Here is a 12,472-nt window from a genome sequence, read left to right as displayed (position 1 = left end):
CAAATTTGGCGATTTTGTTGTAGCAGGTCTCTAGCTTGTTTAGATCACATTGCCTTAGGTTGGTATATATTGGAGAGGGAGAGGCATGAAGTAGAGTGGAGATAAGGTAGGAATTTGCTACTGAAATCTTTGCTGCTTTGGTGAGAAATTGCTTATTTCTGTATAACGCTCCTAGTTTTTTGTGGACTTTTTTTATGGTCATGGATATGTGAATGTCAAATTTTAGTTTATTGTCTATTTCCACTCCTAGCAATTTGGTGTGTTCAGTTGGGTATACAGTGGTGGTGTCTTTTGCTGTGATGTTAAAGTGAGAGTTATTTTGAGTCTGTTTGATGGGTTGGACGATAAGTAGTTTAGTTTTGTTTGGGTTGAATATTAATTGGGCATCGGATAACCATGTTTCAACAGAGGAAAAGGCTTCCTGTGTGACTTTTTGCAGTTTGGGTAGGGACTGGGCTGAGCAGATGATGGTCGAGTCATCTGCGTATTGTATGAGTGTGCCATGTTTGGTGGCAGAGGCTAGATTATTGGTGTAACCAGAGAAGAGTAGGGGTCCAAGGAAGGATCATTTTTGGCCTTTCTTGTCTGACATTTAGGAGCACTTTGGTAAGAAGAAGCATTAGTGGGAAAGCATAGACTGTCAGAGCTTTCCAGCTGAATGATAGGGCATCCACTTTCCATGCTTGAGAGTAATAAGTTCTTGTGCAGAATTTCTATAGTTGGCAACTGTGAGGGGAGGTAAAAAGATCTATGTCTGGGCATCCCCATTTCCTTGTTATCATGCTGGACACCTGTGGATTTAATTTCCATTTGTGAGGGTCCAAGAGATTTCTGCTTAGTTCATCTGCCAGTGTATTTTTTGTTTCTGGCAGGAATTGTGCATGCAGATGTACCTGATAGGTTAGTGCTGTGTTCCACAAGGTCATGGCTTGCCTGCATAGGGAGTAGGAATGTGTGCTTGTTTAAGAACCACATAACTGTGGTATTGTCCGTCTTTATTAGTAGTTGTCCTGGATGTAGTAGGTTCTTGAAAGCTGTCAGGGCATTCTGTACTGCTAGCATCTCTTTCTGATTGATGTGAAGATGCATTTGTTCCTTGGGCCACGTGCCCTGAATACATTTCCCTGCCATATGTGCCCCCCCAGGCATAATCCGATGCATCCGTTGCTTTTGTCTGCCTGGCTGTGGGTAAGGTGAAAGGCTGTCCTTTGTTGTGGTGACAGGCCTGGGACCACCATCAAAACTCCTGTTGTAGGCAAGGAATTAAAGTTATGATTGTCTCCAGGCTGTGAGAATGTTGAGTCCAAACACTTTTTAGATACCACTGTAGCTTCCTCATATGCAGTGTTGCATATGGAATTAATAGAATGCAGGACGCCATGAAGCCCAGGGCCTGCAGAATTTTTCTTGCAGGGAGCTGGGTCTTTGTTGCCATCAGTTGAAAGTATTGAGTCAGTTGTCTGTTTGTCTGGCGTGAGATAAGCCATCTGGGCAGTTGTATTTAAGCTTGCACCCAGGAATATTATCTCTTGAGAGGGCACAAGTTTTGATTTATTTTCGTTTACTGTGTACCCTAGGCAAATTAGTAATCTTTTTACAAACGCCAGATGCTTTAGCAGAATGTCCTTGCTCTATGCTTGAATAAGGTAGTCGTCCAAATAGGGATATATTTGAATTCCTTTTTGTCTGCAAAATGCAATTACTGGTGCCAGGCATTTTGTGAAGACCCTGGGCGCAGTAGATAAGCCAAAGGGCATTGCAGAGAATTGGTAATGCATTGAGCCTGCTATGAATCTGAGGTATCTTCTGCAAGTTTGTCTGATTGGGACATGCAGGTATGCCTCCTTGAGGTCCAAAGTAACTAGCCAAGCCTTCTTGCCCAGCATGGGTAGAAGCTGCTGTAGTGTTAACATTTTGAATTTTGGAACATCCAGGAAAGTATTTAGGATTGACAGGTCCAGTATTGGTCTCCAGGCTTTGTCCTTTCTGGGTACTTAGAAAAGTCTTGAGTAAAATCCTTGCCCCTGTTCTTGCTGTGGTATTTTTTGAATAGCTCCCATGTCCATGAGAGCAGCAATTTGTTTTTGCGCCTCTGCCCATTGGTTCTGTGGCAGGTTTGGCATATCTCTTGATTTTGGAAGCATGTGAAAGTGGAACCTGTAACCTTGAGAAACAACATTCATTACCCATTTGTCCTGGGTGATTATGTGCCAATTTTTTGAGAAAAGTGCTAGCTTTCCTCCTAGGGGTGCTGCCAAAAGGTAAGTGCTTGGCATCTGTAGAGGGAAGTCATTGAGACTGTTTCCTATAAGGTTGTGATTTGTCTTCCCCTCCTTTGGGGGCTGAAGCACCCCATTGTTTAGGTCTGTAGGAGCCTTGGGGCTGAGATCTGCCTCTTGGGCGTCTGTATCTGCCTCTTTGTGGCCTGTCTGACACTGGAAAGGACCAATTTTTTGAAGGCCAGTTTCTGCTAAACCTGGGTGGTTGAACCTGTAAGAAATTCTTTACTGTCTGCAATGATTTTGCTTTATCCTCCATTTTCTTTAACACCTCTTCTGCCTTAACACCAAACAAAGTATCATGCTATAGTGGAGCATCCAGTAATTTAACTTTAACAGGGTCAGGTAAACTTTGTTCTTTCAACCAAGCACGCCTTCAAATAACAGAGCCTGTAACTGCGGCTCTACAAGAAGCCTCCAATGAATCAAAACCACATTGTAAAGTATGCTTTCCCACTTGTTCAGCTGCATGCAATAAATCCTGCATTTCCTTACTGTCAGGACTTTCTGAGATTTAAACCATTTTCTGCTTTAACAAAGACATGAGATACTGTTGAAATTTAAGCATGTGAAACTGGCAATTTAAAGCCCTTACAGCTAAAGTAGCAGAAGTGTAAACTTTTTTCCCCATCTGTCCAGAGCTCTGGAATCTCTATCCTAGGGGACAGGATTTTTAGCAGTGGAAGCCTTAACCCCTTTAGGACCCTGAGAAATAGTTTCTGGATCTGCAGCAGGGTTTTTGTAAAGAAATTTGTGAGAGTCAGGGACCCTGTAGTACCAGTCTGGCTTGACTGGTTCAGGGGGTAAAGAATCAGGAGTCAGACTGGATTCAGAAAAAACATCATCAACAATATCAAGCACAGGGGGAATAGCCAGGGGCCTGTGCTGAGGCAATAAAAGAAAGTCTCTGAGCCTTTTCTTGGATTCTGAATAATCCTGGCTCTCCCAATGGAAATGCACCCTCATGGTGTGCAGGGTTTCCCCAAAAGAATAATCCTCAGGCGGAGAGGCTGAAGGTATAGACTCTTCTGCATCAGAGTCCTCATAGGGAGGGAGAGAGTATCCCTCGTCAGAAGAGGAATCAGAGGAAATAGAAACCTGGTTAGAGGAATCATAGTTAGTGTCGTGCCTAGGCCTTTTGTCAGGAGGGGGATGGGAACCCCTGATTAAAGTAACTAGGTCTTCGGCCATTTTAAGCATCTGTTTCTTTGGCATGGTTGACTGTTCAGTAAAATGCTGTACTTGTTTCTTTGTCTTTAATGGTGATTTTAACATAGCCTTGGCTGCTGTAGTGGGCTTAATTGTAAGCTGTGAAGGTCTGAAAACACCCTCAGAAGCCGATGCCTGCTCAGCGGCTCCGGACCCATCTGAGGGAATAGTTTCCATAGGCCCAATACCTTGAGTTTCCACAGGCCTCGGTGTCACCACGTTGCTGTTGGATAGGGCCTGTGGCTCTGAGGTAGCGGGTGACAGGGGCTGTGAAAGCACCTTACTTAGAACCGGCGAACCGTTGAATGGCCTAGAAGAGGCTTCTTCGTCAGTTTTGGACCTCGGATGCCTGTCCTTTTCTTTGTGTTTGCATTTTTTATAAATTCCGGTCGTCGGTTGTTCCAACGGCATTATGTAATTAAACCTTGGGCCAAAATAATGTAAAGCAAATTCAAACTGACGTTTAATAGTGCGTTTGTTGAATTTAGCACAAAACCGACAACTAGTAACGTCGTGGTCAGGGCCTAGACAAGGAATACAGTAAGAGTGAAAGTCCTTATGAGGTATTTGCTTCCCACAAGAAATACAATTATTAACTTTTACTGACATTGGTCTGGAGCAAGAAAAAGTTTCCCCAACGGGGTACTTAGCTTTATTGAAGACTTCTGTTCTGAAACTCAATTTCGAAAATCTCAGGAGTCGGCCGATCGGCACTTGCGAACTGCTTTTGCTTCGGGCACCGCGTGGCAAGAAAGACTGGAGAAAATGGCGTCGGTTGCATCTTTTATACCCTGGCACACTGACGTCAGGGAAGAGGCGACAGCAACCGACGCCGGACCAAGACTTTGGAACTCGGGCCGACTGCAGGTAGCCTGTCGGCTGGTAACCCAAGTGTAATGACTGCAACAGTGAAACATGATGAACATCTTATATCTTGAACACATTTTACAAATAATTAGTAAACAACAAGCTGACACTCAAACAGCATTACCTAATAAACAAACAGGAAAATGTTAATGCATAAGCATTTTTTAAAAAAATATATCTCTGTTGTCTGAGTATGAGAAACAGCTAAAATATCTTGGGATTTTTCTTTTTTCAAAACTTTTTTTTTTTTTTACTTTACTCAAGAAGTTACACCTTGGCAGACTTACCATTAGATGATGACAATGATGATGGAATCCGTAATGAAGAGGCAGGAGATGTACCCACAGAATTTTTTGCTGTGACAGTGATCATATACTCATTTTCATCTATGGGAACATGTGTGCTATTTTCAGATGCAGAAACTGAAATATGTTTATGTTCTTGGACTTTGTTTTCAGAGACTGCCAGTATTTCATATGAAAGTATCTTTCCATTTCCTTCATCATGGGACAAAAACTGCAAAACAAACAAATTCAAAGTTAAATTATAATGGCAAATATGTATTTTTATACCACACTCATGTTTATTTAGGTACAGCTTACCCTCCAAATGATGATCGCAGTTCGATTTAGTCCATTCCCACTAATCTGCAGCCAAACATCCGGCCCAACTGAAGGGACTGAAGATGGAAAATTGTTAGGAAATCCAAAATACTAGATATACGTATAGTGAAACAGTAACTAAAACAACCTAGTACTTTTATAATAAAATTAGAAGTATAACACATTTGCATACCCACCTCTTGTGAGTGACTACTCCAAGTCAGAACAAAGTTACATTCAGTCTCAGCTGATGTACTGAACAGCAGCACCCACCTTCTCCCCACTAATACACAATGCTACACAAGTCCAAGTGTTCACTTGTTTTGGAAGTCTGCATTTTTCCACCTTATTTTCACTTTAATAATACACACCCAACTATACTCTGTTTTGTCCCCCATTTTTTATCATTGATCTATGTCTAGACTGATTGTGATGGGAGACAATTTTGTCTAGACACTATGAAAACTCTTTAAAGAGATTTATAAGTAGAGATTTTCTGTGGTGAATGCCACAGGACAAATTGTCTGTTACAGTCCAAACGAAAGACAAAAGTAATTAGGGAAGTGGCAGGCTGTGGAGTAAAAGACAAAAGTTTTTATATCTATTAAATGTAAGTGAATTAACAATTTATGGAAATTTTTTATTTTATTTTATTTTACATTTGTTGACCAGGCTAGTCCAACTGGATACGTGTCCATTTTCAGTGGAGGCCCGGGGAGAAAAGCTCCAAAACAAAAACATACTAAAAAACATACTAAAAGTAACACACAAAATACATATTAGAAACAAAAAATATACTTAAAAATATATAAAGATCTGATGCTAATGATTAGGAGGTGGCATTAATATAGAGTAATTCATAACATAGTATACAAAAAGAAATGTAAGTACAGTCTCTGGTAGGTTTTGAGCATGGTAAGTAGTACTAAGTAGTACTAAGTAGTGACTGAGATAGGAATTAAGAGTGAAGATTTGAGTATAGATTGGGTACTTAAAGATTTAAGGTAGAAAAAATTAGGTTATGTGGGTAGCAGATAGATTAGAGAATAACAGCTAGGCAGGGTTAGTACAAGAACATAACCAGTGGTTGGAGAAGAAAAGTTTTAGGTTAGTTTTAAATAGTGGGAGAGAGGTTAGTGTTGTAAGGTCTTGTGGTAGTTGATTCCATATTTTACCAACTGAATTAGAGAATATGGAGTCGCCTGCTGAGTTGTTAGATAAGGAAGTGTGAATCAACATTTTGTTAGCACAGCGTAGATTTCTCAAGTTGTTATAAGGTTTTATGAGGGAAGAGAGAATAGGGATATTATTGGGTTGGTAGAGGGCTTTATGGGCGATTATAAGTTGGTTAAAATGTAATAAGTGAGGTCATTCAAGCCAGTCTAGTTGTTTTAGGTTCAGACAGTGATTATTTGTAGCAAATCTGGCAATGTTGTTATATGCTCTAGCTAGTTTGTTAAGATTATTTGTAGAAAGATTGTTGAATATTGGGGAAGCGTATAATAGGGTAGAAATTAAGTGGGTTCTGGCAACTGGTGTCAAGAAGGGTTTTATTCTATAAAGGGATCCAAGTTTTTTGTTAATCAATTTTATTGTAGTGTTTATGTGAGTGTCAAACTTTAACTGATTGGCAATTGTGATTCCTAGGAGTTTGGTGGTGGGGTCAGGAGAAATACCAGTACTGTTGTTTGATGTAAGTGTAAAACAAGAAGTGGGGGAGACAAATGAGAGGGTTTAAATAGCAAAAGTTTTTTTTTTTTTTTGTGGTTGAGGAGAAGACAGTGGTTGGAGAACCATTCTTCTATAGTGGTAAAGGCTTTTTGTGTGACAGAATGAAGTTCAGTTTGGGATGAGGCAGAAAAGATGATAGTAGAGTCATCAGCATACTGAATACAGGTGGAGAGTGGGGTAGAGAGATGAAGGTCATTTATGAAAACGGAAAACAAAAGTGGACCTAAACTAGAGCCCTGAGGAACACCTAGGGAGGTGGGAAGGAGATCAGAAAGATGGTTTTGCCAGAGAACTGCTTGTTTACGTTTTTCTAGGTATGATGTAAACCAGTTCATAGCAAGATTGTCCAGTGAGAGGGACTTCAGTTGGTGGAGGAGAAGTTGATGATTAACCATGTTGAACGCTTTAGATAGGTCTACAAAGAATGCTGAGGAAAGAATATTGTTATTACGATTATTGTTGATAGAGTTAGTAAAAGATAGCAAGGCAGTGGTAGTACTGTGAAATGGACGGAATTCATGTTGGCAGTTAGCAAGGAGATTATACTGAAGTAGGTGAGTTATTAATTGTTTGTGGATACATTTCTCCATAATTTTAGCAAGTGGAGAGAGTAGAGCTATGGAGCGATAGTTGGAGAACTCAGTAGAGTCACCACCTTTGTGAAGTGGGATGATGTGTGAGATTTTCCAAATAGATGGAATGGTGCCTTCTTTTATAGTTCTATTGATCAATATGGAGATTGGGAAGGCAATGGCTTTGGAGGTATTCTGCTGGTAATTTATCAGCTGAGGGAGTAGTAGGTTTTAATTTTTGAAGTAAGGAGGAGAATTGCAAACATGACTGGTGAGAAAAAATGTTAGTATGAAACTTATGTTGTGCATGGGTAAATATAGGTAGATAATAAGCTTCCCTTATGAGCCATTTTAAGCCTTAGCAAATTTCCCCTCAAAGTTGAGAATCAAACCCTGTACCTCATATCTGTGAGGTAACACACTACCATTATGCCAACCCCTCAACCCCTAATCTCCTTCAGTGTTTGAGAGTTTATGAAAAAGAATATGTTAACAGGAAAGGCTGACACAACAATGAGGGCATGTTTACTGTTTGTGTTGAAAAGATGTGGTGATGCGTTACAAAGCAAGACATGGAAGATGAAGTTAAGATAAGGTTTTGGATATGCCATGAAGAGTGACAGCTGAATATAGTATATTGTTAAAATGTGCCCGACTGGAAATATACGAGAAAACAATGTATACAACTTGCAAAAACTATGCAAATACTGGCTAATGAACACAACCCCTGATACAGACATAGACTACACTAAAAACAAGAAGCTGCAAATGTAGATGAAAACCAAGTAAATAGCACATGCAGAAATGATATACCCAGGGATTCAGAAAGGGCTACCACAAGCAGCAAACCCAACATAAAATGTCAATTATTCAGGAATACCTTTTCTGATTCAGAGACAGGCCCAATGCAGTGATTTTATATGGCCGGTAGAATTGTCACAGTAGGCTGTCTTTAAGGTTGTACTACATGCTAAAGAGGGATTCCTGGAGAGTGAATACTTTTATTCAGCCATGTGCTCTCCCCTGGAATTGTCTGTGGAAAGAAACAATGAAGTGATTCAGAGAATCATTCAGTGACATAAATTAGCACAGCTTGCCATGTTAATTAACACAGCCAAAATGGTGCATTACCCTATTACAGTCAATGGGGAGGCCTGTAGGTTAGACACGTTGAAGAGAAGATGCAGTGGTGTGTGTGTATGTATGTCTGCCAGCATGGTTGCAGTAGTGGGGGTTAATTATGGGCTAGTAGAGTTAGGGTGGATGGGTGTGTGTCATACCTCTTAAATGTACAGAATTTCTCGGTACTTTCCAGTTTTGGGCTCAAAATAACAGGGTGCCACGAATTTTAGATAGGCCCCTTTAAATTTTGACTTCAAAATAGCACTGCCAAGGTAAGTGTGAGTGACTGTATGAGTTTACGAAACTGTGTATTTGTCTGTACCGTAGCACATCCGTGACGCAACACTGCAGAAATACAAACTGGCTATTTATGTCTTCAACGTCAGCTTTACAACCCTGCATTTCAATGAAGCATGTTGCTTTTAAACATTGGCAATATATTTAATTAAGATTAAAAATTAATACCAACAAAAGGCATGCATGATGTGCATAATAACCAATGCTAGTATGGAGTGGGGGTACAGTCTTTACCGATCTAAAATTAGTGGTAACTGGCAATACTAATACATAAATGCACTGTTCAACAGGTTGCTCCTTCCTTAATTTTTTTTTCAATGCTGCATGTCACAACAAAAGCCTGTAGTTTAAAACAACTTCAGCAAGAAAACTTATTGTAACTGTAAATCCAAAAAGTGAATATATCTACTTTTTCCAACTAAAAATGACAGCTTCATCCGCTTACACCGACCTCTTGTTTATCGTACTTCACGAAATCCTCTTCTGTAAAAAGCCTAACTGGCTGACGTTTGGGAGGTTTTATTTTGAACTTTGGTACTTCTATGCTATTTGTAGCTATGAGTGCAAACAAGGTAAACACTGCCATAAAAGTTTCTACAGTCATTTTGGTCTTTTATAGAACTGCTGTGTCAAGTCACACAAGCGTTTACAGTAGCACTGGCTAATCCATGAACTAATGAGGAACAATCAATTAACACCAGAGTGTACTGATAAGGTCAGTTTTCTTCATTAGTGCTCACAGCATTTTTAATCTATGCCTCCGTATTTGTTTATTTTTGTACGTGTTTGGTGCTTGGGGTGGTCATCCAACAGGGAAGATTAGACCTCATTTACAAATGGCATGGGGAAAAACGTCCCAGACGTACAAGCAGAAGACTTAACAAAAATTCCACAAGTGTGTGTAAGAGAGACTATGTCTACAAAACATTATGTGTGTCACACATAAGTCACAAAATTAGATTTATTTTTTTGAGAAAAACAATGGGTTGTAATCAATAGATAACTAATAAACCATTACAGTTACGACCTTCTCTAACTTTAAAAAATGCATTTTAATTCACATCCTCTTTTTCAACTATTTCAGTTAACAGTGCCAGTACTTAAAAAAACAATGTCTGTGATTCTGGAGTTTTCCTCTATTTTTTGCTTTGTCCCCAATTCCCTAGAGATAAAAGGTTGAGAGCTAGACCTGCGTAAGTGTTTGCATATATAATAGAGACACATAAGCAAAGCAAGAGATGGAGCTCGACCAGAGTTAAAAGTGGCAGTACAGCCGTATCTATGTTCATGGACATACATACGCCCCTGGCTGCACCTGTGTTGCAAAGTATTAAACAGTACCAGTTTCAATTCTGCTAACAACATTTTACAATGCTACTGTAAAAGGCAACTCCATGTATAAGTTAACACATATAACTCACAAGTCAATATTTATCATTTAACTCCGATTTTATACAGTATTGATTATGCATAAAATACTCCATGATTTAGTATTCCTCTATAATCTGTATATATAACGTTTTGCATAAAATCCTGCCAAAGAACTTTCTGACAATTATCACTGTGGAATGTGGATCATTGAGCTTATGCAGAGCAAACTTGTTGGTAACTGTCAAGTTCTCATAGTATGAAGTATGAAGGCAGAGAAGAATAGAAATTGTATTATTCTGCCACAGAATAACTTCAGTATTTGGCCATTCATAAATGTATTACACTGGAGAACTGGGAGTAAGAGCTGTAGTCAAAAATAAAAAGTTCTTTGATGTAGGTGCGTAGTTGCATAGTCACAGAAAAAAAGAAGTCATGTACTCACCATAACATTCAATGTTTGTTGTCCTTGATCTCACCTTCCTTCGTGCTGTTTGGGTTTGGAGCCAATCCTCAGCTCTGACTTGGCTGTATACTATAGCTCGAGAGCTTTTACTGGCGCGAGGCTAGCCCCTATCCCAGCATGCCTAGCGGTAGTTACCCAGATCTCATTTGTGATAACTCAACACTAGACCATATAAATAGACAAGAGATATACTCTACTTTGCATATCTGATGACACCTACATATACAGGTGTGACCCCTCCACAACAGTAATATTAGTAGACTGAGACTAACCATAAGATATGGTATAAAGGAAACCCAGCCAGTATAACCAATAAAACAAGGGATTCTTCTCAATCCTCCAGGAAGGGGTAAGGAGGGTAGGACGCAAGAAGGAAGGTGAGCTCAAGGACAACAAACAAGGAACGTTATGGTGAGTACATAACTTCTTTATTTTATGTTGTCCATATCTTGCCTTCATTCTTGCTGTTTGGGACAGCATTCCCAGCACCTGATTCTTGGGTGGCTCACTGGAAAAAACTCTTCAGGACCGTAGAACCAAAGGATGCCCTGTTCCAGGAGACCACATCTACTTTGTAATGAGTGATAAAGCTATGAAGATTAGCACATGTAGCTGCTGCACAGATCGAATACAAAGGCAATCTGGCTTGAAAGGCAATACAGGTAGACAAGGCCCTTGTTGAGTGCCCTTTAATTTTCCCTGGAAGTTTTTGATTACGCAACCGGTAGACATGTTTTATAGTGTCTGAAAGTCACTTTGATAAAGTCACCTTTGACACCACACAACCTTTTTTATTGTCTGTAAAGGATATGAACAATTGGTCAGATTTTCTAAAGTCCCTGGACCTGTGTACATAGCCATCATTAGGCATCCGCCAAACCCGTGGCAAGCCCCCGATTATCTCCTCATGTACGAGGGCCCACATATGAAGCAGCCACGGGTTTCAACATCGCTTCCACTCCTTGCTTGGCACCTTGTTCATTCGGCAGCGCCGTTGCACGATTCTGCCTCCCCCCCTGAAAGAACTTGCTTCCTTGATGGCTGCAGCCAATCATGTCCCTTGCTTTATTTGTCAGCTGCTCTCAATCAGGTCCGCTTCAGTGAAGCAAGGGACCTGAATGACTGCAGCAGTCAAGAAGCAAGTTCTAGCTTCCTGATTGAGTTTATTGTAATATGTGGTCTGTTTGGTCTGTTCTTTTGATTGTCAATGTTAGGCACACATCTGAACTGCCCAGATCTTTAAGAATATCCAGATTTTTGCTTTATATTTTTGGTTTGTTCTTTATAAAATTTGTGGTTTTCTTATACATTGAGTATTAAAGTCACTAAATAATAGCAGACACATACATTTAAGTTTCAGACTTTATATCCTTCAGAAAAATGTATGCTAAAGCAAAGTCTGAAAGCAAGTTTGTAAGTTTATATGAGCAATATTTAAAAAGTGTCCCTATTTTTAAGCCTTTGTACCCATATTATTTTTGGCTTTGTCCAGATTTTTCATGCTAAGAGGTTGAGAGGTATGCTATGAGGATGGATGGAGGTTGGAGGTTGCAGGTTTTGCTGGAACGACCGTGGGGACCAGCAAAGCAGCTGTATTTTAACTGCCCCTGTAAGAGCAATTTCTAAAAGATCTGAAAAAACTGTCCTCTTGAGGGCAATTTAAAAGGGCTGAACAGGTCTGGTCTGTGTGTAGTAGAAGCAAGCAGAGGATTAGGTAAAAGGTAAAGGTAAGTTGCTGGGTTTATTTTTAACTTTATTTTTTTTGGGGGGTGAAGAAACCTAGGGAGAGGATTGCATAACTTTTTTTTCTGCAGAGTTCTTACTCTAAGATGATTTGTGTGGGGGGGGGGGGGAGTGGGGGGGGGGAGTGAGGGGCTGTGGTTGTAACAGTTTTATTTCATCTTTGTCCAGAATTCTCCTGCTAAGAGACTGAGGAAGGAAGGCTTGTTTGTAATTAAT

The 12,472-nt window shown here is 40.0% G+C and overlaps 1 protein-coding gene across 1 annotated transcript in view; it reads right to left on the bottom strand.

Annotated features, from left to right (window-relative positions):
• LIFR (LIF receptor subunit alpha) overlaps window positions 1-12,472 on the bottom strand; it is a 1,345,198-nt gene that overhangs the window by 298,140 nt on the left and 1,034,586 nt on the right. The window contains exons 13-14 of the mRNA XM_044076229.1: window positions 4,958-5,034; window positions 4,643-4,871 (exon numbers count right to left, since the gene is read on the bottom strand). Coding sequence (XP_043932164.1) covers window positions 4,643-4,871; window positions 4,958-5,034 — 306 coding nt within the window. The remainder of the gene's footprint in view (window positions 1-4,642; window positions 4,872-4,957; window positions 5,035-12,472) is intronic.

This window comes from Protopterus annectens, chromosome 1.part0 (assembly GCF_019279795.1).
Source record: "Protopterus annectens isolate FY-2018-M chromosome 1.part0, PAN1.0, whole genome shotgun sequence".
NCBI classification, from domain to species: Eukaryota; Metazoa; Chordata; order Ceratodontiformes; family Protopteridae; genus Protopterus; species Protopterus annectens.
Note: the sequence above shows the minus strand (reverse complement) of the source record. Positions and strands in the feature narration are given on the sequence as shown.